At 48.1% G+C, this 27637-nt stretch overlaps 1 protein-coding gene across 2 annotated transcripts; it reads right to left on the bottom strand.

Moving 5' to 3' along the window:
* Positions 1–647: 647 nt before the first annotated feature.
* On the bottom strand, positions 648–27477 carry srcap (Snf2-related CREBBP activator protein). 2 transcript variants are annotated; one of them, XM_079333808.1, is made up of 33 exons: positions 27177–27477; positions 25256–25332; positions 22127–24903; positions 20467–20724; positions 19415–19600; positions 19192–19332; positions 18844–19036; positions 17775–17944; positions 17377–17470; positions 17065–17154; positions 16330–16503; positions 16014–16228; positions 15576–15753; positions 15339–15475; positions 15039–15208; positions 13825–14154; positions 13132–13318; positions 12851–13020; positions 12465–12616; positions 12160–12375; positions 11899–12063; positions 11549–11698; positions 11060–11383; positions 10269–10438; positions 9795–10108; positions 9508–9710; positions 9188–9357; positions 8860–9056; positions 8497–8611; positions 7891–8016; positions 7431–7607; positions 7227–7310; positions 648–6980 (listed from the first exon to the last, which is right to left on the bottom strand). In XM_079333808.1, the coding sequence occupies exons 3-33, from the start codon at positions 24659–24661 to the stop codon at positions 2070–2072; spliced, it is 12702 nt and encodes a 4233-aa protein (XP_079189934.1). In that variant the 5' UTR covers positions 24662–24903; positions 25256–25332; positions 27177–27477; the 3' UTR covers positions 648–2069. The 2 variants fall into 2 exon arrangements, with proteins under 2 accessions (XP_079189934.1, XP_079189935.1); XM_079333809.1 differs by lacking the exon at positions 27177–27477 and adding an exon at positions 25703–26595.
* Positions 27478–27637: the final 160 nt, after the last annotated feature.

Raw genomic sequence — 27637 nt, 5'->3', positions numbered from 1 at the left:
GTGTGCAAAGCAATTAATGTTCAGTGTTACTTTATCATGCTGCCAATTAAATAAAATAATGTTTAAAATACATTTTAAAAGAAGCAGACACTTTAATCATTTAAGCATTTAATCTTTAAAAACTTTGCAGTACCCGTCAGGCTGTAAAAATCTAGATTTGTAAGGAAGCGATACCATCATCTTACATGTGATTTTATTTTGAAATGTCCTGTTACATGAACAGGGTTTAAACTGAAGGGCCCTCGAGTCAATTTAATCTTCATATCAGCAAAACGTGCAAATCTTGTCGCCTCTATGACTGCATGTCAAAAACAATAAAAGGAAAGTCATCGACACAAAGAAATAAAAAAAAAATAAAAAAATCGCAACTAAGTTTTGGTCTTTTTATTCAACTGTAATTGTCTTAATTTTTCAAGTAAAACATTGTGGAATTACAAGGAATCAAAAGGAATGCAACAAAGGAAGAGAGACAAAATCAAAAATAAGACCATCACCATAAACTACCCACAACCCCCCCTCCGTCCTCTCCCCTGCTCCCCCCTCCGTCCTCTCCCCTGCCCCCCCCTGAAAAGAAAAAAAAAAAAATCACCTTTAGCTCAAAGTCGCTTCGACAAGTCCAAAAGAAAATCGACAATTTTACAGTCATCTGGAACTGCACCAGTTATTTTTATTCACATTTTGTCCAAGTAATTTTTCTTTACATGAACTGAGAGCGATGAAGTGATGGTGACAAAAACAAAACAAAAAAAAAATAATCATGTGAAAATAAAACATTAATTTGGTAGCACTGATGCACAGGGTGATACTTCTTGTTGGTTAAATATTTTTCTTTTGTTTGGCTTTTTTTTTTTTTGTCTGTTTGTTTTTGAGAGAGAGAGAGAGAGAGAGACGCTGAACACCCCCCTGCTTCAGGTGCGTCACAAGGCAATCTGAGGTTCTAACCCATTTGGCCAACGAGGCACTCTTTAATGTCAACATTTACCTGCCCTTAGAAGAATAAATACACGACAAACTGGACCTAACAACAACTGCCTTTTGGTAGATTAGGAAAAACAAATGAGATTTTTCCCGCTCCAGGTCTGTTTTGAGGAGCAGAAGACGTCTCAAAGATATTCTGCAACTTCAATTAATAGATACCCAGAACAGTAGCGATGCACCGGGAGATACCAGGAAACCAATTAATGAACTGTAGTTAACTACACAACAATGTACTCAAGAAGCCGAGGGCCACATGATCAGATGTGCAAATGAGAAGTACAAGGCTTTCTTTAAAAATGAATCCATTGAACAGAAACTGACGTGAAGAAGAAGGAAAAAAATAAACGGGACCCAAGCAAAGACAAGCTCCAGCATAGTGCAGCAAAGACCACATTGAAAGATCAGTTCTCTTCCTAATACCCTGGAAGAAATAATAAAATATGCATAACTTATCGACTGACTACAAAGAAACAGTCAGGACAGCTGACGAAATTCTCAAAAAACCAAACTCTCTAAAACCTCCAACTTACAATACAACTGGTCACTCCAAAGTTTTTAATGTCACACCAATGACTCTTCATCGTTAACCCTAATAAGAGGGCGCTGTAATATCCCATCTTAACACATAAGATCTGAGCGTTCCAGTCTTTAAAGATTACAGTACAGAATGTGAACTAACAACTTTTCTTTATTTTTCTCTTGCACCTTCGTCCCCCTCGAGTCTCAGTGGCGAATGCATCCACTCTTGTCTTCTCTCGGCCCGTTTGTGGACGCGCAGCAACAGCGCCCACAGTTGTGTTTTTTTTTTTGTTTTTTTGTTTTTTTGAACTCTCAGTCCGGCATCCCTGAGCCTTCCCCCAGCGGACAATGGCTGAGTCGGTAAGGGGGGACGGGGTAGGGGGGGGGGGGGGGGGGGGTCCAGCTCCAATTGGAACGGGAGAGGGCCCAAGAGGCAGAGGCGGTCCCTGAATTGTGCAGCACTCAGTTCCCTTACGTTTCTCCGAGTGCCGACAAAGCAGCAACCTTTGGAGGTCATGACACGCTTTCACATCGCACACTCTTGCTTCCCGTGGTTTCCCTTTGGCACTCGATCATGTCTTGTTGTGACGATGTTGACCAGAGGAGGAGCGGGTGTTTAAAGCAGGCGACCGCGCCTGCGCAGCTGCGAGTGCCGCGACGCTCCGCAGCACCCTGTCCGGCGTCCCCTCCGTCCCCGAACTGCTGGTCACCTCCTGCGAGAGTTTCTGACACCTCCTGCTTTGGCGCCGACCCTCCCGGTGCTGGTCTCGCCGGTCTCTTTTGTCCCTGCTCTTCGCCCGCTCCGAGCTGCGTTCGCTGCCGGAGGACGCGGCGCGGGACTCTCGGTGCTCCGTGTTCTGAGAGCTGATGCTGTGGGTTCGTTGGCTGCTGTTGCTGCTGCTGCGACTCCTGCTGCTTCGTCCGTCGCCCTCGCCGTCACTGCTCATGCTGCTGCAGGCGCTGTGACCCCGAGACGAAGACTGCGCCTCTGCATCGCCTTCCTTACCCCCTGAAGATTTCCTACTCCCTCCCTCCTTCTCGTCTGCCTTACACCTTTTATACTCCATTTCCAAGGGGGGGACCAGAGACCCAGGGCAGCGTCTGGTGGATCGGGAAGCAGGGCGGCTCTTCTGATTTGGTGTCGAGTGTTTGCTACCACTACTTTTATTATTAGTAACATTAACTGAATTACTGTGAGGGGAGGCTGGTACGCTTTTGCTTTTAGGCTTTTGGTTCTTGTCCGACAAAGGGGCAGGAGAGGTCCCTGCTGCCTTAGATCCTAAGTCTTTCCGAGGGGTGTGTCCGGGTGTATCCACCCTGCCTTTCATCGCAAGGAGCTTGGCTGCAGCGTTGAGCGCCGAACACCTCTTACCGAGAACTTCCGGCTCAGGTGGCAACAACGGTGTGCTGTTGTACGTCTGGGCTTTACTCTCTTGTAAAGGCTGAGATCCTGCAGACTTCCTGGTGATCCTCACTGAGGATGTATCGCTGCCGGACTCTCCACCAGTGGACACGTTGGCATTGTTTGATGAGTTTCTCTCGGAGCTGTTTGCAGGTTTCTTTCCTTGCCGACTGGAGCTCTTCTCCCCTTCCTGATCTTGGAGCCTGCGCTTGGCTGAGCGAGTCAACCTGTGCTCCTTCCTCTCCTCACCGTTGTCAGAATCTGAAGAGGAGGAGGAAGACCTCGACCTTCTTCTCCGAGAGGCAGCAGTGCTAATCTCCTTCTCGCCACCCTCCTCATTCTTCTCCCCAACCTCGTCCTTTTCCTCATCCCTACTCGTTTCTGACGTGACATCGACTCGCCTCTTCTTGGTTGGAAGTCGGTTTTCGTAGGTTCTCTTGTGGTGAGCGTGACGAGTGAGGGTTGACGTCGAGCAGCCAGAGGATGGGGAAGAGGAGCGGGCGGACTCCTGGCTGCTCTGCCGACTGAGAGGCCTTTTCTGGATTGGACTTTTCTGATCTTCAGTGCTTTGTTTCACAGCCTCTTGCTTGGGTTCTTCTTTCTGACCGGGAGTTGCGGACTCCGCTTCTTTACTGCCTGCATCCTCTCTTCCTGACTCGGAGTCTTTGGTCTCAGAGGAATGCTCCACCTTTCTCCTTTTAGACTGAGACTTACAGATGTCCTGCGTTTGGTCATCCTCCCCCTTGCAAGTCCGTGCTTTCACCTCCACAGGATCGAGTTCCATTCCTGTCACCTCGTCCGAGTCTCGTTGAGTCTCAGACATTTCTTGCACGGGCTCACAAGAATGATTTTTTGATGAAACACAAGGAGAAGCAGATGTACCTGCCTCGGTTGGGTTCCCTTTCTGGACTGGCGTTGAGATCTCTTGGGAAACTTCCTTCGAATCAGGGATTGGTATTTGCAGGGACACAGGGGGAACTGTTTTGTTTACGACCGCTGTGACAGCTACTGCTGGTGTCGTAGTGGTGGCGGACTCTTGGGTAGTGGGGACAACGTTTGTGGCGGCAACTTTATTCAGCTTTTCTGAGGATGACGTGGTGGTAGTTGATGAAGTCGGTGTAGTACCTAAGGAAGATGTTACTGGGGGTGGGATCTTGGCAGTCTTTTGTGCAGCTGTAGCAGGGGCAGCTGGAGTTGTGGATTCTTCAGAAGGAGCTGCTGCTGTTGCTGCAAGGGTTGATACCTGGACCGTCTTTGTTGCGGGTGTTACCGTCGCTGCCTTGGCTGTGGAAGCAACACTGGTAGACGTTGGGGAAGGATTGCAGATCGAGGTGGTTGCTGAGGATGTTGGAACGGTTGGAATCTGTGAGACCACTTGCACTTGTGCCGTTGATGGGTTGGGGACTGGTTTGGAAAAAACTTTGGTCGTCGTCACATTGGTCTTTGCTTGGGCTGCAGAAGATGGAGCGGTACTTGCAGAAGACGATGACACGGTTGTTACTGGAGGCACTACAGAAGCCTTGACAAGCATGGTTGGATTAGGGGGAACTGTACATGGACTTGTAGGGGGAACTGTACGTGGACATGTAGGTGGAACTGTACTTGGACTTGTAGGGGGAACTGTGGGTGGACTTGTAGGGGGAACTGTGGGTGGACTTGTAGGGGGAACTGTACGTGGACTTGTAGGGGGAACTGTACGTGGACTTGTAGGGGGAACTGTACGTGGACTTGTTTGGGGAACTGTGGGTGGACTTGTAGGGGGAACTGTACGTGGACTTGTAGTGGGAACTGTACGTGGACTTGTTGAGTTTGAACAACTCGCTTGGGCAGTTTTCACTGTTGTCACAGTTGTTGTTGTTGTAGTTTGGGGGGATGTTGAGGTTGGTTTTGGTGAAGCAGTAGCCAAAATATTCTTAGGTGCATTTTGAATGGAGGTTTCAGCAGGTGGGGTGCAAAGGGCTTGTGGCAAGTCTTTCGCAGCAGCAGTTTCTGAAAGAACTGGTTTTACTGGTGTAACATCAGTGACAGATGTGGGAACCATCGTAGGAGATCTCACAGGGGAAGGAGAAGCTATAATGGTAGCAACTGCTGTGTCAGCTGTGGTACTTTTGTCTGGCTCTGCGGTTTTCACATTTGGAGAAGCTGAAGCTGGTGGCTCTGTGGCAGCTTTAGAGGCAGTGGAATCCACTAGTGTTGGTTTTACATCTGTAACAGCTGATGTTACACGGGTTGAAGGTGGCACTGGAGCCGGGGCAGTGGGGGTTGCACTGACTTGATCGGTGGAAGATGTGGGAAGTTTGGTCGAGGACATAGAAGACGTCTGCGTTGATTCTGTGTCTGGACTTGATTTTGCAGGCAGAACGGAATTAATGACTTGGGCTGAGTCTGATGTGGACGCAGCCGCAGGAAGGGGTGCTGGCGTTGGAGCTTGATCTGATGTTGTGGAAGCTTGAGGCTGACAGGGAGAAATGACTGAAACCTCAGTCTTAGTGTCTGTAACATCAGCCTTGGCAGACTGGGTCTGACTTGTAGTGACAGCAGCAGCTATAGAGGTCTCAGACTTTTGCAGGACTTTTGCAGTGACGTCTGTCGGTTGTGTCCTCGCATCAGTTTGTGATAAATCTGGTACAACAACAGTAGCAGTGGTCTCATTTGTCGAGATATGTTCTTCACTGACACTTTTGCAAGGGCGACCCCTCTTGCGTTTCGGGGAAGGAGGCGGTTTCCCTTCATCAGTTGGTGTTGGGGGTAGCGGGCAAGGAGTCACCGGGTCGTCAGACTCCGATAACTGAGGGGGAGTCTTCGGTGGCCGGCCTCTTTTTCTTTTCAAAGGTGTCACAGTGGAATTCACACTGGAGTCCGTAGACGTGTCTCTCCCTGGTGGTACGTCGGTTTTTCTGGACTGGTTGCCTCCCCGTCCTCTGCCCTGGTGATGCATCTGCTCCCCCAGTTGAGCAGCCATGCGAGATTCAGTTTCCAGCCTGCGTCTCACTGGAAGATTCCTCAGCACAGGCATGTCAGGAGAAAGATAGGATGGAGAATATGGAGGATAAGCTCTGACAGGCTGTAGCTGCATGGGTGGGCTGGGCGTAGATTCTTGGTCCTGAGGAGGGTTATTGACTGTTCCTTTAGTTTTGCCGTCAGAGCTCAGCGAGGTCTCATCTTTGTTTGGTTCGTCAGCAGCTCCGGTAACGTTTTCCTCCACAGCCGCCTCCTCCGAAGAAACTCCACCTCCAGTCCCACTTGCTCTCCGCCTCCTCCTTCTTGGCTCTTTGTCCTCCACCACCGTGACCAGCCTCCCTGGAAGCTTACGGAGGACTTTGGCCGATGGGGAGTCTTCAACGAGACCCCGAAGGACTTCGCCGTCCGCTGATTGGCGCTTGCGAGGAGATCTGGAGCTAGTGGAAGGAGGAGACATCGCGCAGTGGTCTTTGCCATCTTCATCTTTTGTTGGATGGTCCACAGGACAGCTCGACTCAAGAGAGGACTCAGACACCCTCCTTTCACTCTCTCCCTCTTTCTCGTCTCTGCCTGATTTAGAGTTCTTACTGTCAGTCTCTCCAACACACTGTTGTTTCCCTCCATGGGAGGAGGAGGCGGTAGGAGGAGAAGGCACTGGACTGGAATGGCAGCGGTTTGGTAGACTCCTAGTTTTTGTGATCTGGTGATCTCTGGCAGGAGACGAAGCTTTTGATGATTTGGAGGAATCCTGAAGTCTGGTTGACGATGAAGTTTTGTGAGGGTCCGAGCGAGACGGGGTAGAAGACACAGGACCAGCGTCTTTGGCAGCTCCTCGTCCTCTCAGACCGGCGCGTAGTCTTTCAGGCACTTCTCTGTGGGTCGTAGGCTCCGGCTCAGTTTCGGGTGAGGCCCCACGCAGCCGACCACTAGTCCTTGTTGAGGCGACAACCTTGTCCTTGTCCTTGGGTTTACGGCCTCGGCGGGCTGGCGCTGGCTGAGCGGGCTCCACGGAGGCTGGCGGCGACAAAAACTCGTCTTCGTCTTCATCAGATGACGCGTGGAGCTTTAGCCCCTCCTCCTTCGCTTGGTCCAGACCTTTCCGGGCGGCCTCTACTTGCTCCTGAACAAAACAAAGGCACAACAGAGTTTTAACAATTTTACAAATGCACAACTTTGGCTTTACAATTCGAGGTGCACGTTTCACGATTCCCTTATCTTCATAATCCTTATCAACTATTATTTTCCAAATCATGTTACAGCCATAGGACAGAATTATGTAAGTGTCTGATTAATTATTATTACAGAACGGTAATAAAAACAAGCCCAAGATTGTTTTAACTCATCAGAGTTGAAGATGTGGATTTACCTCCGCCTGCTTCAGCTCCTCTTTGCAAACATCTTCCAATGAGGCCTCGAGGAAGTTCATGGCATAGCGCTCAATGGGAGTGAGCTGAGAACAGATGGGGGGGGGGGGGGGGGGGGGGGGGGAATAAGCAAAGTTAACAAAGCCCAAGTCATCTCAGCTGGTATAAACTTTATCGTTCAATCACAGACGAGCGTGATTATTCACCTGCTCAACCAGAGCTGCGATTTCTTGCTCGGCCTTGGAGAGCTCCTCGACTTCCTCTTGCTCCGCTCCATCGTCCAGCGGTATGTTCTCGTTGAACTCTGCCAGTTCTGCCACCTGTTCCGCTTTGGCCTGAGAGGCAGCGACTATGTCCTCCTCATCCTCAGCACGACACAGAGCCTGCAAGATTCACGTCAGTTTGACGAGGTTGTACAAATCAGCAGAAGTCCCCGAAGAATTTCGCAGTTACACAACATTTTGGCGAAACGTGACTTCTCTCTTTGCAATATTTGGGGGTTTTATTTTGGGCATTTTTTTTTATTTACTCAGATACATCAATTACAAGTGAGTTCAAATAAGGTGGATGTAAAAGCATTAAAGTTAAAATGTATAAATGCAATATGATGCGTTTTGGTTTTCATGTTAACCAAAACGGCTCGCGGTTACATCTAAAGCATCTCACCTGCTCCAGGATGGTGGTGCTCTGTTTGTTGACAGCTTCCTCCTCCTCAGCCTGAGGCACCGAGAGCTCCACTGCCACCTCTCTCTTCTCGCCGTCATTCACATCAAACAGCTCCCGGATGGTTTGCTGAGGAACAAAGTGACAAAGAGACGCATTCAGCGAAAGGGGAGCGAAAAAAAATAAATAAAAAAATCATTGTCTGTACTTGCCAGGAAAGAAAATAAGTGGCACTTGAACTCCTTTAATGACCTGACATCACAGCAATAAACCCAAAAAAGAGCAATCATGCTAATGCTGTCATTTGTTCAAAGACTTAATTAGAAAATGAGGCGATGTCGGCACACTTTAGCAGAACAAGTGGCGTGTTCCTTTGAAAGGGGATCAGAACTAAAATTACAGAGCAAAAAGGGCACAGCGTGTTCCTCTGCACTGAACAGACATTTCATGTGTCAGCAGTCATTTCGGCCTTTCAACCCGCACATGTAACAAATGATTCATCGTCATTTTATCAGCATGCAAGTCTGATGGGAGACACCCGTTAAAATAAGATCAGATGAAAAGAAGGGAAAGGCGAGTTGTGCAGCAGCAGCAGCTGTAAATTCATACCTCTTTGAAGAAAGCGGTGGTAAAGTTTCCTCCTTCAATGGCCATATCTCCCAGCATCCTCTTCTGATTGGCCTTCTTTAAAATGTTCTCCTCCACCGTGCGCTCGCTGATCAACCTGGCGAGGAACATTTGCTCTTGTTAATCTTCTTTGTTTATGTTCATAAATAAAACGGGGCATGCAAAAGCACAGGCGCTGATTGGTCATTTCCTTCTTATTGCATGTCGGATGATGCATGACACAGAATACCGGGAACGCTTTCGCAGCTCGCGCTTTCTTAAAGTGACTCCATTTTGCTGACAGACATTTTCGAGCAGCGAATGTTCAGCTCGTATTAAAAATGATTTTTTTTTTGCGCTTGTTACCTGTAGATGTGGACGTCTCTGGTCTGGCCGATTCGATGGCAGCGGTCCTGTGCCTGGGCGTCCATGGTCGGGTTCCAGTCGCTGTCGTAGAACACGACTGTGTCGGCGCCCGTCAGGTTCACGCCTACACCGCCGCTCCGGGTCGACAAAATGAAGCAGAAAATACGCCGGTCTGCGTTGAAGCGCTCCATGAGGGACTGGAGGAGAAAAAAGAGGTCCAGGTTAGAGTCCAACACTCGTCCTCGAGTGAAATATCCCACCTTGTCGTTTTGGGAGGGAAAGTCGGGAAGCCGCATCAGATAATTTTTTCATGTTAAATTGCACTGACCTGTCTCTGCTCCACTCGGGTGCTGCCGTCCAGTCGCAGGTAAATGTGTCCGTGGTAGTTGAGGAACTGCTCCAGTACATCCAGCATGCGCGTCATCTGAGTGAAGATCAGCACTCTGTGGCCTCCGGTCTTCAGCTTTCGCAGCAGAGTGTGGAGAGTCTGCAGCTTGCCTGCACGCAGCGAGACAACAAATCAAACTCAACGATCGACAGCGGAGAAAACGTAAGCTCTTCCTGCAACCAATGATTTGGCTTTTTTGATTTGTGCCTTTGCTTCAGTAGTTCACTCGTGCTGCAAAGAAGACGACTATGACAACTTACCGCAGTCGTACTGAATGAGCCTCAGGTCAGGGAACAGGGTCCTCATGTAGCACTGGATACGATGGAGGCTGCGAGTCAGAGGGGCGACTTCTTTCGATAGGGCGGAGGAGAAGACGGCCTGCTGGTGGCTTAAAGAGGGCGGAGGGTGGCAGCAGTGCATGGAGATTGGAGGAGCTTCCACCGGGGGAATTGCAAATGTAAATCTGGAAAAAAGAAAAAGAAACGGTGAAGTCACAACTCCGTCCGCTCTGTTAAATCTCGTGCATGTCCAGTGAAATTAAACCTACCGGTCCACGATGTCCTGGAGCAGCTCCAGCCTCTCCTCGATGCTGTGGATCGCCTCTCTCACAGCGCGACTCTGAAACCAGAAGTTGTTTTTGTTTGGCCGCTGAGCAAACAGACAGCTGCTGTGTCCCGAGCGGGGCCAATCGCCCCGAGAGCTCGAGGCGGCAGGCGAGGGACGGTCACCGGGGAGGAAAGTCAGGAAGTCCAAAACCTCCCGGCCGTACACGGGTTTCATCCCACAGCGGAGCTCGTTGACGCCGCTGATGAAATCGAGTTTGCTGTCGCGCTGTTTCTTCTGACCGTCTGCGAGCCATGACTGCGGAGTGAGAAGGCGAATGTTAACGAGGAGAAGCAACTTTACACGATGAAGCCGTCTTCAAACAGCAAAGATACTGATTCAAGAAGACTTTAAAATAAAGAAAGTTTTGATTCAGATCAAGACGAAAACAGGAAGGACATTTTGCTGAGGTGCTTACCATGTGGAAAGGAGAGCGAGGAGGTGGACGAGGCACTTTCCTGGGCGGTGGGAAGGATTTTGCTGCACTGGTCCTGGACTTGGTGCTAACTGGTGTTTGACTGCTGCTGTTCTCTCGCGGTGCTGCTGAAGACTTCGAGGCAGAAGACGAGGCGGTAACCGGAGTTGAAGCTGAAGGGAGGAGAAGAAGGAAAGTTCATAAAAAAAAAAGAGAAACGATTTCTTCCCTAAATATAATTCCTTCCTGTGGCTACCATGTCATGCGTGTGCATACTTCTGAAACTCATTATAAAAACAGGCGCCTGAGAAATCAAAAGAAAAAGTGACAGTCAGGTTTTCTAATGCCAAACCAGAAGTTTGGAAACTACATTGAATGTTGCAGAAAAAGAAGATTCACCAGGTCAAATGGAGTAGAGACCATTAGAAAACCTGCTGCCTGGGATTTTCACAGAGCAACAGGACACAAAATGACAAAAACAACTTATCTTTCAAGTTTCTGGCAATATTGAAATGTTGTTCAGCCTTTTATCCTTTTGATAAGAGTGAATTGTGCACCCTTTTTATGCTGCAGGCAATCAGCAGCTCGTTCTCTTCACCAGATAAATTTGGTTTTGAAGAGGTTCTGCTCTTTTTTATTTTTTTTTAAGATACTGTCCAGAAACTTTTCTGCACGGTAAAAACCTGTCCCATTAAAGACGTCTGCTTTACTCAGAGGGTTGAAACAACTCGAGTGAGGTTAAATCTGACCAGATTTACTCGGGAGAGAATGACGGCGGTGGTTTGTTCTCTCACCTGGCTGCTCTGTGCTCGACGGAGGAGGCTGCACTACTTTGAGGACAGGACGAGGGGGGTGGGGCTGGTTGGGGGCGGAGCTAGGGTGACCCGGAGGAGCTATGGTGTAGTGGGCGGTAGCAGGACCAGGGGTGCGCTGAGCTATCTGCAGTGGAGCGGTGTTTCTGAGAGGAGGGGTCGTGTTGGCTTGGGGGTGAGGGTACGGGGGGGCAACACGAGGGGAAGGGGCGACTGCTAGAGTGGGCACGGGCCCGCCCTCCTTGCCTGTTGACTGACGCACAACGATCTTCACCACTCCGGGGGTGCCCATCATGGAGGCAGGAACTGAGGAAACACAAAACACATCAGCAGTCAGAAACTTATTATCAATCTAACAGGACGTTAGAGAAGCATCAGATCTTCAGGAGAAATGCTAAAATAAAAAACTTTAAAACTTCATTTTAAGTCTATCAAGGCCGAGCATGAACGAGAGAACGAAGGTATAAACACCTTGAGCGGTGACATTGTGAGGCGTCCGGTTGGCAGCGATGGCGGCGGAGCCAGGAAGTGTGTTGGAGTTGCTCTGTACAGTGACCTGGGCGGGCTGGCTGATGAGGTGGTGCTGCACCCCGCTGGACACTATGTGCATCACATTACCAGCTGAGAGAGAGGGAATCACACAAAGTCATAAAAACACGATATTCAATTCTCTCTGCATGCAACCAAAATAAAGTGAAGCTACACAGTCGGTAATGTTTGCTTAATATTAGAAACTTAATATCTTGACACGGGTGATTGCAGCTCAGAGACTAAGACAGATCATTTTATCCGTTCAGACACGTTGACTCTGGAGCACCAACCTTGAACGGGGCGTGCAGGAGCTGCTGGGACTTGATGGATCTGAGCTCCGGACAGAGTCAGCTTGTTTCCCTGCAGCTGGAAGGTGACGGGTTTGCTGCCCTGACACGAGGACACGGGACGCCCTGCCAGGGAGGCGAGCTGAGCTATACTCACCACCTCACCAGCTGCGGATGAAGAAACACAGAAGCAGCAGGAGTTAACTCAAAGTTTATCGTTGTGAATATTAGATTTAATAAACATCAACAGCGGTGTTCACGTACAAGGCAGCCTGGCCTGCATGTCCGGGCTGAGCAGAACCCGCTGGGGCAGGATGTTTCCGGGGTTTGGACTCGGGTGAGCAGGGATGTTCGCCGTGCAGCCAGCAGTCGGATGTCGAACAGTCAGAACTGGTTTTGGAGTGCTGGATCTGACCGCAGTCTGAGCCGTCAGATGCAAGGCCGGGCGAGGAGACGGCGCTGCAGCCACTGAACACACCACTGAAGAAGGAAAAAGAAAGAGAGGACAATCAGCTGGACATAATCAAAATCATTTTGGTTGTTTGTTTTTTTTTTCCTCCCTCACACACCTTGTTGAACGACAGGAGCAGGTGCAGGTGCTGAGCTGGCTTCGGGGACAGACGGAGGTTTTGGGGTTTGTGCTGCAGGCGGCACCGACATGGTCGGTTTGTTCATCAGCAGGACCGGTCGATTATCACCTTTAGGAGGCGGCTGGAACATCCTGACACAGACGAGAGGAAGATACAAAGATCAAACTGTGGACTCTCTATACATCTATTTTATAAAACGGACATTTTTATGTGAAATCTAACTTTTTCCTTTCTGATTACGGAGGCTGTAAATATATGAACATGTTTTTTTATTAGCTTCACACTGATGGCGTTTCCTCCCTTATCTAAAGGACCCGGGTCTTTTTAGTTTCAGACTCTGCCAGGTTGGTTGCTTTGATGTTTACCTGTTGACCTTCATGCGGACCGGTCTGGGTCTCGGAGGGGGTTCGGGCGAATCCATGATCTCCTGGATTAGAGGTCGGCCGACCTTGTGGCGCGGCATGAACACATCCGCTTGGTACCGAGACACGCGGCTTTCCAAACCGACAAGGTCAAACATGGAGAGATCGCAGCGCTGGGGACACAAACGCACACGCTTTTATTATTTTAAACATGGAGCACTTTTCACCCAGAAGCTCAGAGGAGGAAAAACGTGATTTTTGCCCGGTTCAAATCGAAGGCTGACCTTAAGAGGAGAGACCTCCAGGGCGTCCTGCACCAGGGAGGCCGTGTTGAAAACGATTGGCTTGGTGATGAAGGGCGACTGGATGGGTCTGGGGTCGAACAGGTTGGGGTGGTTGCACACTTTGCGGAGCTGCATGAGGATGTTTATAACTGACATGAAGTGACCGCTGGCCAACGTTTCCCGGGTCCTGTGGATCCAAAAAAACAAAAAAAACAAATGAGGAGGAAACAAAGGCGACTGTGCGTCTGCAACTGTTTTAAGATTCCTCAGAAACGTAAGTGTATTATTTCAGTTTATTCCAACACAACACATTTTAAACTTCTGCATTTTTGATATATTTGATTATGATTCAGATTTAAAAAAAGTTCAGAAACATTATTTCACCCCATTAAAAACAGTAATAGGTGCTTGGTGTGTTTTATATTGCTGGAAAGCCTTATTAGTCGCCTTTACAACAAGGTATAATTTGTAAGGATCGTGCATTTGTGGAACGAGCCACACGGTTAGATATGTGGGTAACGCACCCCCAAAAATAGTGCTAGAATACAGGTAATTAACTGAGCAGAGGTATCGAGTCAGTGCACCCAAAGCTAACACATTTAAAATGGTACTTAACAAATCTTCATGCATTTTCATTTAGTTCAGGAAAAGGACCAAATATCTCGTCGATATGAACTGGAAGAAGTAACGTACGATGCCTGAGCCATGAAGTCGTCGTACAGGAAGCGCTGCCTCTTGGAGAGGCGACATCGCACCACGTGCTCGTATTTTTTGGGCATCTGTTTCTCCACGTCGATTTTGATCCTCCTGAGCAGGAACGGCCTCAGGACCTTGTGGAGCCTCTTCACCAAGCCCTCGTTGTACTCCTGGCTGCCCTCGATCATTCCCGTCAGCGGGTTGGAGAACCACTCTTTGAACTCGCGGTGGGACTGGAAGACGTGCGGCATGAGGAAGTGCATGAGGGACCACAGCTCCATCAAGCTGTTCTGGAGAGGAGTTCCCGTCAGCAGCAGGCGCCGGTGGCTGGAATCAGGAGAAAAATAAATATTGATAAATGTTTAAAAAACAAAAACAAATAAGAATTACGAAGATAGAGACGCAGCTGTCTTACAAAGTGAAATGTATTTCTGGGTTACACATAATACTGATAGGTAGCTAACACAGAGAGCGACCATTGATGAAGTCTAATAATCGCTCGCTTTGTAGTTTTGCTCTCTACAAACTCCTGAGGGAAATATCCGGTTCTGTAGCTGATATATCGTCCACTTTGATGTGGCCACTCTGGCTGCTGCAGGTCGTGTACAGTGGAGGATTTATAGGAGCTGTTCTCTGGAAACGGCAGCCTGCCTCTGCTGCACGGGGTTGAGTTCTGCAGACCTGAGGGAGACCTGCAGCCACAGGCGGTATATCCCCGTGTATTCATCATATAACAGCCAATTAAGCTTTTTGATAAACGGCGGCTTTTATCTGCAAACGCATCCCAATAATAGAGGCTTTTAATCTGGTCCATTTGTGCCTTTCTTGTTCACATTTGAGTTTTGGATTTTCAGTCCCTGAAAGTGCCCTCGACATGCAGCCAAGTGGAGTCGAGGTCAGACATGTCAGGGGGTCTTTGCAGGGACTCTTTGGGTGACGTGGGTTATGGACAGCTTGCTAACGTCTGCAGAGACTAGCGTGCGTGTTTGAGACTTCTGCAACAATAAAACAGGCGGATCCATCCTGGCTGCTCCAACTGGGTGTGTACGTGTTGTGTTCAAAACTGCAAGAATAACAGTTTACATCACTGGGTTTTTTCCACATGTTTCTGATAACGACAGTGGAGATATTCCCTCCTGTGGGAAGCTCTCAGCGTCAGTGATTTCAGCCCAACAGTTTGCACGAAGTTCACAAAAAGCTCCACTCCCCACCTGTTGAAGTTCAGCAGACTCTGCCACCGCTGGGACTTGAAGTTCTTGATGTTTTGCGCCTCGTCGAGGATCAGATAGCGCCACGACTTGCGTCTGAACGCCTGGTGATCCTGCAGCACCAGCTTGTACGAGGTGATGCACACGTGGAAGGCGTTGGGCTTCGTCCAACCCTGAGAGAGAAAAATGAAAACACTGACAAATCTGAATGGTTCACATTTTCACCCTAAACTGCTTAAAAAAAACAAACAGTCATTGAATTCTCACCTGTGTCATCTCTAACAACCATTTTAAATTCATTACCTGTCTTTTCAGCTTCCTCTCCTTTTGGCTTCCAAAGTACGTGAGGATTTTAAACCCAGGACACCAACGCTTCAGCTCCATCTCCCAGTTCAACATCACGCTGGTGGGGACGATGATGAGGTGAGGGCCCCAGTTACCTGAACACAACAGGACAAAATATCAGCAGCTGAATATTTAAGACAGAAAAAGCATGCTCAAATTTTCTGTTAAAAAAAAAAAAAAAAAAAGTTTATGAACCTTTTTCACAAGCAAGGTGAGCGAGCAGGGCGATGGTCTGGATGGTTTTACCCAGACCCATCTCATCGGCCAGGATGCCGTTCAGCTTTTTCTCGTACATGGTGACCAACCAGTCGAGTCCGATGTGCTGGTATTCTCGCAACGTGCCGTGAAGCAGGAAAGGAATGGGCGTCTTCACCTTTAGGGGGGGAAAAAAAAAAAAGCGAAAATATCGTAAATTAATGATTTATAACTCCAACACATTTTAAAACCAGGACGTTTTTCTTCTTCTTTTTGAATCGAACACAAGCTCCTGATGTCGTCATTTATCATCTTCACCGCGTCACTGACGGCGTAAAAACGGGGAGGAAGGTTGGGGGAAAAAAGGACGCTGCAGAAATCCCAGATTGTGGACGGATAGACAGATCGCACCGCTGTGAGAGAAGAACGAAGACGGACCTTTGTAGTAGCCAGAGTGTATCCTTTCGGCTGCAGACTCTCGGCGGTCGCAGCGATGTGGCTGATCTCTTTCTTTGGCCGTGAGCTGGAGGACGGCGGGCTGTTGTCTCCCTCCTTTAGCAGAACCTCCATCCCTTCACACTCCTCCTCCTCTTCCTCCTCACTCTCCTCTTCATCCCTCACGCTGTCATCCTCCCCGCTGTCTCCTGGAGAATCTGAGAGAGAGAGAGAGAGAGAGAATTTAAAGCATCGCAGCACAGACGAGGAGACGTTTCACACCTTCGTCTCGAACAGTCAACACGAGCTGGTTTTCTACCTGAGGAGGAAGTGTTGCTCTCTGCGTCGCTCTCGTCTTCTTCCGTCTCCTCTTCGTCGTCCCCAGACACCTCCGAATCAGAGCTCGCTTTAGACCCGGATCCAGAGGGAACCTCGAAGTCTGAGGCGTACGCTCCTTTGTACTTCTCCAACAGCTCCTCCACACTCATATCTCCTGCAGGAGGCGCGCAGAGACGTCAGGTCAGATGTTTAAGGAGTCCGACTTTGTTTTAGAGGAGCTTTAGGAGCTCACACTGAAGCAGCTGATACAAACTAATGCAATACAGAATATTGAATACAAATAAATGCATTTTGTCCGGAGAAGTGCACGAGAGGCGTGCACGCCCCTGGTTAGAGATGTGCACACCTCTAACGACTGCAGGTTCACGTTTTAAAGGGTAACAGACGACAAAGAGAAAACACCTGTTGTTTCTCTATCTTTCAGGAGGGTAAAGATGCAAAGAAAAGAAAACATGGATGCATATTTGGAGACTTTTAATTCCCCCTGAACAGTCAGAAAGGCTTCGCTGTGTGAAGATGCTGCTCCTTCACTCCTCTGCAACATCCACTGGCAGAGTCATGTTGGACTAAAAACGTCATTTAAACAGGTCAAGTGTCCCTCGTTCATCCAGTCCTCACTGGAGCTCTTCAAACGAAGGAGGAGAACCTTCAAAAGCAAAAGGCTACTCGACACGAGAATGAGCGCTCGCTCTTTTCACGAGCGAGAAACGAGTACCTTCTTTGGCCAGCTCGTCCAGCTCTTCTGCGTGATCCACGTTTCCTTCCACCTTCTCCTGAGCGTCGATGGTGTCCTCCTCGTCCTCAGCTGAAGAGGAAGAGACAAAAAAAAAAAAAAAGTGAGACACTTTTGTTTTCACAAACTCCAAAAGATGTTTTTTTGTTTTTTTTCCTTTCATTTCACAGACGGCGCATTTCTTCTTCTTTGTCTGAAACTCTTAAAGCACTTTCCACATTTTTCCTGGTTTATTAAGTTTATATATATATATATATATATATGTGTGTGTGTGTGTAAAAAAAAAACACTCACCATCCTCTTCATTGGCGTTGAATTCGCCGTCTTCCTCTTCCTCCTCCCCCGATGACGAGGTTTCATCTGAGCATTCTTCGTCTGAGACCGACTCCTGTGAAGCACAACGATGCAGCGATTAACGAAAGCGCCCGAGTCCCGGATGTGTGCTATGACTTCATGTTTTCATCAGTGGAGGTCTAAGTTCATATAACATGTCAGAAGTAAAGTCTTCTTTATTTGAGGGTTTCATCTGGATGGTTTTAGCGGCGCTAGCTGATGCTAACAGTTAAAGAAATGGACAGGAAGTTGAACCCAGAACTGTGTGTAGGTTTAAAAATGAAGGAATTTAAAAACTCGAGTAAGCAGTCGACAACTTTTAGAAGTCAGTCTGAGTGGCTTCGTGTTGGGAGAGGCACCTGTGGCATCTTAAGGGTGCCGAGTAATTGATCCAGGGGCAGCATGCCTTCCTCCTTTAACAGCTCAATCTCCCTCCGGTGGCTTTCAGCGTCGTTTCCCTCCTGCTGCTCCTCCACCTCGATGGTCTCCTCGTCGTCCTCCTCCTCACAGGGCGGCTCAAAGTCTCGGTCTGCAGCGAGAAAAACACGACGTCTCACTTTAACACGCACGCATGAATCTCAAACACGTTCATCTCTTTTGTACCTGCTGCTATTGGTTTGGTAAATTCTCGTTCGTTGCACCTTCACTGTTATCAGGATGCTCGATTGTCTCTGCTGCACTTTCAGGTTTTATGTCAATTATTAAGAAAATAATGAATTATTAACCTGGTGTTAATGTTAGTTGGGTTGTTGTTTTTTAGAGTTTGACCTTTGACCTTAAACTGATTTGGTTCACGAGGTTAAACACGAAAGGCTGAACTTGATTTTTCAAGGTGAAGAAATGTTTCACCGCTGATATATTTTAAATACATTAGACAGGTGATTCCCTAAATGAGGCCACAAAGAGACGGATTAAAAACGGGATATTTTACCCGTTATTGTGAGAATATACAGAAGAGATGAATCTGAAGTGACAGATTAAAACACTGAAGCCTCTGTACTCCTGGAATCACCTGCCACCGATGAAACCGGCAGCAGACAAGTCTGACAGGTTCGACATGTCTCACAGCCGTCTGCTTCAGGTGCAGCAGCCTGCGAGTGTTTCAATGCACTGATAAATATTGGAACAGACGTCTTCGCAGCGAGGACTAGACTCCCGCGCGCTCGGCTGAGAAAAAAAAAAAAAAAAGGTTTTTACTGGCACTAAACTGCGAGAGCATGTTTGAATCTCTTATACGTTAAATAACCTTGAAGTGACGAACCATCTTTTTGTTTCCTCGGAACATTTTCTCCCTGTTGATGCTCAGAAGGCATCAGACATCTGAGTGTAGCTATGACAACCTCTCTGAGCCAATGAATCAGTTTTATGAAAGCAGGGCCAAGCCTGTCAATGCAGCAAAAAAAAAAAAAAAAAAAAAAGACCCCTCACCATCCTCATCAGCTGGAGCTGGGACCGATTTTGGGGGAGTCGGCGGGACGGTTTCAGCGGGTCTGGTGGGTGCGAGCGACTTGCTGAGAAGGTCGGAGTATTTCTCCGTCTGGCCGACGATGAAGTCCAGCTGAAGATCCAGAGCCTTCTTCCTCTTCTCCTCCAGTCGAGACTGCTGCTTGTACTGCACCACCTTCACGGACAGAGCAAAAAAACCAGCGTTAACAGGTCAGTGTGCAAAGTTTCTATCCTGCAAGAAGAAGTGCATTTTTATTTCTGTCACAATCAAACATGCGTTCAAACTGCACAGAATGTTTTGTTTGTTTGGTTTCCGGGAGTCGTCTGTACCTTCTCGACGCTGCTCCAGAAAGCTCGCACTTCCTTGGCGATGGAGGAGGCGACTCGTCTTATTTTAGCGTGCTCGTCTCTTTTGGCCTTTTCTTCTTTTTGCCTCAGCTCCTCGTGATGTCGCATCACCATTCGAACCACCTGAGACGCACGCGAGCAGAACGAGTTCAGATCACGAGTCGAGCTGATCCGGCAGCAGGTCAATAAAAAACGAGTCACTCACCTTTCTGGCCACGCCTCGTTTCCACCGCCGCTCCTGAGCAAAGTCAGCCGAGAGCCACTGCATCTCCTCGCACAAGTACTCCCAGTGAACTTTGGGTCGCGGCGGCTCCGTCAGCCGAGTGAGACGCTTCATTGACCAGAAGCCCTCTCGCTTCAGTGACTGGGTCCGATGCTCTATATCAGCTTCCTGAAGGACACAGAAGGCCGGGCCGGGTTAGTGAATCCTGTGAGAACACTCGTGTGATACACCGAGCGAAGACGGGACGCACCGCCTCACGTGAGGTCATGTGATTTTACTCCAAAAGCAGATGGAGAGACCGCAGCGATTAATGCATCAACTTAAAAGTCCCTGAACATCCACAATATGACGGACAGTCCACGAGTCACGCCGCAGGTGACTTGTTGAGTTTAATTTAAAAACTCCCACAATGCAACATTTTCTCTCACGTCTGAGAATGGAAACAAGTCAGTGTTTGTTCATCAAGCTTAATAAAAAAATAAATTAATGAAGTGTCGACGCCGGCATTAAACTGATTCTGCATTTGGATGTAAATGTTTACGCTGCACCGCGTCTGAAACTTCATACTCTGAGATATTCAAATACCGTAAATTCTGGACTATAAGCCGATACTTTTTTGTCACGTTTTCACAGGCAGTAAATGGACGGACTTTTTCTTGTGAAATGTGTGACTGTATTACGGTAATCTTTTTCATCAGCCGTGTTGCTGACATGTTCGATAAAGGATTTCCAGTCAGTAGGCTTCGTATTTGCGGATGTTACCGATAGCCTACGTATTTAATTAAGTTTTTGTGTCACGTCTTTCTGTGTAAGTCGCTCTGTTACAACGTGGACACCTGCGGCTTATAATCAAGTGCGGCTTATATATGTATAAATACATTTATTTATTTTTAGCCGGTGCGGCTCATATCCAGGTTCGCTCAATAGTCCAGAATTTACGGTATTCATCATCTCACACGTCTCGTATTAAAGTCTTTTACTTGCGTCCATCTTGATGTTTGTTTACGTGTAACTGCGTCTGAAAGCTCACTCACGTGTTTGGCCTGCTCGGCCATGTCGGCGTGTCCACGGGATCGCTGCGGCGTGGTCTGATCGGGAGGGGACGAGGACAAGCCGTAGCCCCCGGCGCAGCAAGACGGTGAAACGAACTTCCCGCTGGGACCTCGCAGAGGCGAGGCCTTCTCCCGTCGAGGCGTGGACCAATCGCTGCTGGGCGAAGGTCCGGGGTAAGGAGAGGAGGCGGAGACGGGGGATGAGTTCACGGCGACCCTGTCGGCGATCCACTGACGTACCTGAAGGCCGAGGGAGACGAGACGTTTGTTACAGAGAGGTGAAAGCAGCTCGACTCAAACAGGGGAAAAAAGCAACATGCAAGAGAAGGTTAAAATAAGCTTTTAGAAGAAGTTTATCAAGCCATGCCTTCGACGCCATCGCTGCCTACGAGCAGATTTCTGTCAGTTTTCGTCTCATGCAGAACGAGGCCAAAGAGAGCAGAGTGATGCTGAACATCAACCCGACAGCCAACCACTTACCTTGAGGAACAGTGTCTGTCTGTCTGTCCTGCTCTGTCCATGCTGGAAAAACACACATGGCTTAAGCATGCGGCCAAACTCAACAGACTGAATGAGGGTGATAAGAAAAAACAAAAATCGACCACATGCAGGACGACGGGAGGAAGGACGCCATGTTTAGAGCACACCTGATACGAACAGACGAGGTGATGAGAGGGAAACGGGTAATAAATATTTGCCCGTGTGTGTGTGTGTGTGTGTGTGTGTGTGTGTGTGTGTGTGTGTGTGTGTGTGTGTGTTTTTTGTTTCAGGTTCATTTCCAGCTCACGAACCGACTCCAAACACTCAAATCAGAGCCGTGACAGCAGCTGGATGTTTTGATTCAGTATCAGCGATTAAAGATGAAAAACACTGATGATCGTATCCTCCTCTTTAAAACAACTTAACATTCAGATTTGATACCAGTGAGAATCATCGATTGAATAATCGATCGATCTGTTTGGATAACACAGAATCAGGAGAAAGAAAGCTGCTGGACGATTTCTTGTTTTTAATTCTCCTGCAGACGCTCCGACTCGCTCACCTCACATATCTGTGACCGCAGCAGCTTTTTGTTTAATGTTATATGTTTGAGTTTTTTTTTTTTTTTTAAAGCATGGTTACGGTCAATGCTGTTTTTGTCAATTTAAAATCTATTGCACAAAATTTAAGACACAGTTTCAAACTGATTTGGTCGCCCAGTTTAATCTACATAAGTCAGTTTTATCGCAGACTTTGTGACGTTAACAAACATCGTTGGCCAAAGAGCTGATACGATGTCGTACGACGAAGACATTCGGGATTCCAACACTTTTATTAAGTTGAACTACGGAGCGAGGTCACATCACATCGGATTCAGGACGACTTCAGGAAGCAGATTTGGACTTTTTTTTGTGGCGTTCTTTACCAGAACAGAAAAACACGTCTCACTGCCGTCTTCATGATAAAGACGGGATGAACATGAGCGTCTTCTTTATCTCTGCGCTCAAGGACAAAACTTTTTGTACGAAGAGGCACAAAAGCTTCAACGTGTCCTTTTGTTTGTTTTAAAAACATTTTTTTTTTCTTTTTTTTGTGTGGACAAAACACTCACGTGTAACGTTATTGACTGGATTATATTTAATTAAAATAAATGAATAAATACCTTGTTCTGTGAGCCGGGATTTGTCATCTCGCTCTCCGTTTTGTCTTCATCAGCTTCGTCTTCGTCCTCGTCCTCGTCGCTTCCTTCCTCTGGACTGCTGACTTGTTCTGAAGCGGCCTCCTGTGCGTCCATTTGTTCGTCCTGCTCCGTGTCGTCACTCTCCTCCTCCTCGTCCTCTTCCTCCGTGTCGAGGTGGCCGTCGGGGTCATCGTGGCTCGTCGACGCCACGACCTCCCCCTCCCTTCCCACCGACGCCGTCAGCGTGTAAAGGGCGTCAGGCGAGGACGCTCCGCACGTTGACGCTTCAGTAACAGTTAAGGCCTCTTTGCTCGTTGAAGGTGTGTTCTGCTCAAGGTGGACGCCGTTGTTGCCGCTCGCCGTAGGCTGCTGCACCTTACCAGGCGGCGCCGCTGACACCGGAGCATTATTGACGGAGCGCTGTGTCTGATTTTCGTCACTGCCAGGAGCCACAGACGCACATAAAGAATCTGCTGCTGCCGGGACAGCTGGAGGAAGGCACTCCTCAGACACCGTGCCAGAGTCCGAGCTGTTCGCCAGCTTACCGGCGGCGCTCTGTTGTTTGGACACATGTGCCAAAAGGGTGGGCGGGTGCTTCAGGAGAGGACTGTCTCCCGGCTTAAGAATGAGCAGCTTTGGATTAATCATAGCAGAGAGGTGAGGGGTGCGGGAGACCTCGGGTTTGGTTTCTGTGGGCACATTCTGCGATGGATCCTCCGTCGCGCTCACGACAGCTTCTCCTCGGGTCGGGTTTTCCACGCCGGAAACGTCCTCGCAACTAACCACAGAGGACGTCAGGGATAATCCACCTGCTGCTGCTGCTGCTTCCTGATTGAGAGAAACTGCCGGAGCGACAGGAGAGACGCTCGCCGCTGCGTTGACGTGTTCAGGAGCGAGCGAGTCAGACGCCACAGAAGCGACTTCGATGAAACAAACCCGACTCGAGTTAGCCTCCTCGCTAGCTGGGTTAGCGTCCAATACCAAGTGCTGCACTGTTGTGTTCACTACTGACAAATTGTGAGAACTGCTGGTGCCAGAGCAAGCCTGCGTTAAATTAACTTCTAGCGATAAAGGCAAAGGCTGCTGGGAAATCACGATAGTGTCACTTTCGTTAATCGTTTGAACGGATGTTTCGAGGTTCGACTCCGCGTTCTCCTCCGAGTGTTCGAGCAACGCGTTGAACAGGTTCACCTCGTAGCCCGGAGAGTGAGCGATCTGCACGCTGCTGCTCACACACACCGTCTCCTCGGCGACCTCCTCGACCAGGCTGCAGAACTCGTACACCTCCACCGGTTGCGAGTGTAACTCCACGTCCGCCTGAACGCTTCCTTCGTACAGCTTTGGTTCTCCGGCGGAGCTCAACTGGTTGACGATGGCGGCTTGGGAGATGCTGCCGTCTTCGTGTTGTACGAGGTAACTCTGATTCAGCTGCACGTTCGACCAGTCCCCGCTGATGTGCGCCGCCTCTCTGACCACCACGATTTCTTGAGTGCTCAGCTGCGTCTCCGCTGTGGGGATTTCGTCGGAGGGATGCACCGTTTCCGCTTCCGCTCGGTGCACCTCCTCCTCCACCTGCGGCGAGGCAACTACGCCCGTGACGCGCAGCGCGGTCGCAGCGGGTTCTGTGGAACTCTCCTGCGTCGAAGAGCTCTCGGGCAGCTCGGTGAAGTCAGACGAGGAGGCGTCAGTTTGTTGTTCCCCTTCACAGCTTCTCTGGATGTCGCTGCTCGACAACGAGTCGTCTTTTCCAGGAGAGACGAACGATGTCGCCTCTGGGGTCTCAAGTATTTCAGCTTTTGGAGGCTGTGTTTCTTTGTTTGAAGTGTCAACAAACGTCTCAACTGACTCCAAAGAGTTAGCACTCTGTGTTTCTCTGGTATCATTTGAGAGTTCTTTGCAGATTTGAGGTTGTGTTTTCGACAGGTCAGTTTGTTTAATCTCACTGTTGTTGTCAGTCGACTGTAAAGGTGATTTTGAGTCCTGCTCCGCGACACCTGACGGAGGTAACTGCTCCACGGCCGCTCGTTCTTCTGTGTCTTGGACTTTAAAACTGACACCTGATTGGGGGAGCGATGGAGATGAGGCTGTGAAATAGATTTGAGATCGGGGTTGAAAGAGAATATTCCCGCCTGTGTGCTCTTTCCCACCAAGGTCCACGTTCGGTCCAGTCTCTGGTTTATATTCCAACGTGACCGACTTTGTCCCTGTAATAACCACAAGTCCAGCAGCTTCTCTAGGCGGCTGATTCTGGTTTGTTTGACTATTTGAGAGGATTTTCTCTTTATCAGTTTGTGACCCGTATTGCAACTCTTGCACTGTGCTGTCAATCTGTGTATCTGGGGTGAGAAGTGGACAAAGGGGAGCTTGAAGCCTTTGCATCTCAGCAGAGGAGCTACAGTCCTCACTGAGGGATGACGGCAAAGGTGTGGAAACTCCGACGCCTGCAGCAGGGGCGTCTTTCGAGACGGTGATGATCGGGAGAGCCTCAGGCAAGACGGTTGGAGGTGCGTTCTCCATGCCGAGGAATGCAGAGTCGTTGCTCTCCAAAGGCAGTGGCACAATGGACGGGTTGGTGAACGGAGGGACCGGGCGGGGGGCAGCTGCAACCGGCTGCGGGGCATGCTGAGGTGACTCCCCTGCCACATTCTGTGCAGCCTGGGGGTTGCCACCCAGCACATCCACAGCCGGAGGGGCAGGCTGCCGCTCCGCCTCCTCCCCAGAGCTTCCTTCCTCGGTGCTGCCCCGGCTACACACAGCAGCTACAGGGAGGGGGTGGGATACAGATTTTAAAACAATGAGTCAAGATCATGTGGTGAATGAGGGGCTTAAAAAGTAAAAGAAAATAACTCAGCTCAAATAAAAAACAATCAGCGGTTAATTAAGTAGATGTTCACAGTGCTGTAGCTGCGTTATTTCTTATCCAAATAAAGTACACTGTATTCTCCTCACCTCCTACTAACCATCCAACTCACTATCCTAAAATAGACAAAAAACATTGCACACATCTTCTAAATCAGACTAAATTAACTTACAGCTGCAGCCTCACAGGTCTGTTAAAAACAAAGGTTAGACAGTAAAGATGTGCTGTATGCAAAAAAAATTACTTCTCACCTGTCTGTGGTGTGAGACACAGATCTTCTGTGCTTTCTACTTCCAGGATGCTGAAATTAGGCTCCCCTCCACATATTCTGAGGAAGCAACAAATAACAAAAACGGATTGGCAACTTTATCATTTAAACTAAAGGAGCAACACTTATGTTCAGGGATGCTTTTGTCCTTGATTCGAGAGTGAGGGATTATGTAGTAAGTTTTAAAAAAATAAATAAAAAAGACAGGCGTTGAAAAAAGCTAGCATGCATTTCCACAGCTGTGTTATTATTAGTAGTAGTAGTAAACAAAAAATAATATCAAAATGTGTAGGACAGTGAGCAACATGTCAAGAGACGAAGAGAAGAAGAAGAAGCAGCGACACGGAGACAGCCAGCCGAGGCGATAACTGCTCTATAATAGGACATATTTTGCTTTTTATTTGGAAATAAAAGCCGTAAAAACGAGTACCTCCGTGTTAGCTAGCTCCCAAGTTGCGTTTGCTGCAGTCGCCCACAGGAAGACGTCCTGCAGCACGCGCTCTCACGCTTAAAGAAGCCGGTGGCCGAGCGCGCGGGGCCTCACACTCATTCATTTAATGGTCACGTAAACGAATATTTATTTTTTTTGTTTTCTAACTGCTGGCACAATGAGTTGTGGATAACTGTCAACTAATTTATTCTGCTGTGTGCTTGTGTGTGTGATTTCAACAAGCTCGTGATCGTTTTCTTCTAGCCGTTAACGCCTTTATAACACTGCCGGTGTTATGTCGAGAAATGCGTCCCTGCCAAAAAAAAGTGCACTCACCCCGCGGAAGTGTTACAAAGAGAAGGGTATAAATCGTATTTATATAGGCAGCATTTTAATAATAAATAAAGTATGTAAATCTGTTCGTTAATAAAGTTAAGTATATTTATTGTTCTGTTGACTCTGTTTAAAAACCGCGTTTCTATTAGCATGCGTAAATATGACCTGCAAATGGTTTTAGACTTTGAAGTATTTTTTTTAAAAGGGTGGATGTGAAATACGGCAGTGTTGTCTCTTCAGAGTGGATGCAAAATTCTGCAGTGTAGATTAGAAACTGTCTGCCATGTTTTGTATTGTCCTGCGGGGTGAAAGCATTTCTCGACATAACACCGGGTTAGCTACTGTGGCTAGGAAGCTAATGCTAGCATTTTTTTTTCTTTTACAAAAACACTCGGGTGGCACTTTAAGGAAAGCTGCTGCTGCTAACTAGCAAAGGTAGAAGAAGAGTTTGGGTAAGGGTGCGTTCATTTAATGCGCAGGCGCCCCCATCCCACCCCTCTGCTTATGTAATGCTGCTCCTGCTTCTAGTCAAAAATTATGATAAGTTACTTCGCAATAAAACGAAAGATCTAAAAAAAAAAAGTCGCATTATAAACCCCGCTTCTGCATGCTACTACAGAGAGGAGGGGGGGGACAATCACTCGTGACGTCATTGCGTGGGGTCAAATCTGTTTCTCGGAAGATCGATTTTTTTTTTAATAATTAATTTTCAAGAAGAAATACAAATTACTTTTTTTCACGTTGATATGCAAAAAATACAAAAACATAATGTTATAAAGTTCCATATAAATTTTGCAATGATTAGTCGGGGGGAATTAGGGGGACCCCCAACTGTCCAACGGCTGGAACTTTAGAGACGACAACAGGGAAATGGTATATCAAAGATCGTCTATTTTTCATGCACTGTTTCGTTAAAGCTTTTACGGCGTTGTTTGCATTTCATTTAGTCATTTCAACTTAGTTCGCTATGGTGTCAACCTATTTGAACACAGTACGCCCCATGACAGACGAACAAGCAAAATGCGGCTTGATTGTGTCCTTTCGTTAGTCTGAGACCCCCCCTCAATTTCCCCCATTACTTCCTCCTTGCCCCCCCCCCTCCTCCCTCTCAAGGCCGCCATCTTAAGTTCCCACCTACCTGAAATTTCCGACCGATTTTCTTTTACTAAATTCTCGTTGAAGAAGTCGTCATCCGCGTAAAATCGCACTCAATCCGTGTTGACGGTAATCCAAACTGTCTCCCGGTACCCAACGAGGTACCACTAGGTCCGTGGGAAGAAGTTAATATACGGACCGGGAGAGACTGGGGGTTTCGGCGCAGAATGTAGCGGTCGCGGGGAGGAGACTTTACGCAGCGAAATGGTGGAGGACCGCTGCTGCTGACAAAGTACAGACTACACTGAAGTCTCGCGAGAACTCGTTGAGCGCGCCACTTGAAATGTTGATACTCCGGACTGTAGTTCTTTCTTTAAAGCCCCGTCTGGATAAATATGATTATAATAATAATACATTTTGTTGTAAAGTGCAGTACAGAGCATTGAAAATACAGTCTAAAACATTTTAAATAACTAAAACAAAATTTAACACACAATCGGACTC

The sequence above is a fragment of the Symphodus melops genome (genome assembly GCF_947650265.1).
Source record: "Symphodus melops genome assembly, chromosome: 21".
In the NCBI taxonomy this organism is placed as follows: Eukaryota; Metazoa; Chordata; class Actinopteri; order Labriformes; family Labridae; genus Symphodus; species Symphodus melops.
The sequence above is the reverse complement of the archived record's forward strand: the minus strand, read 5'-3'. Positions and strand labels throughout refer to the sequence as shown.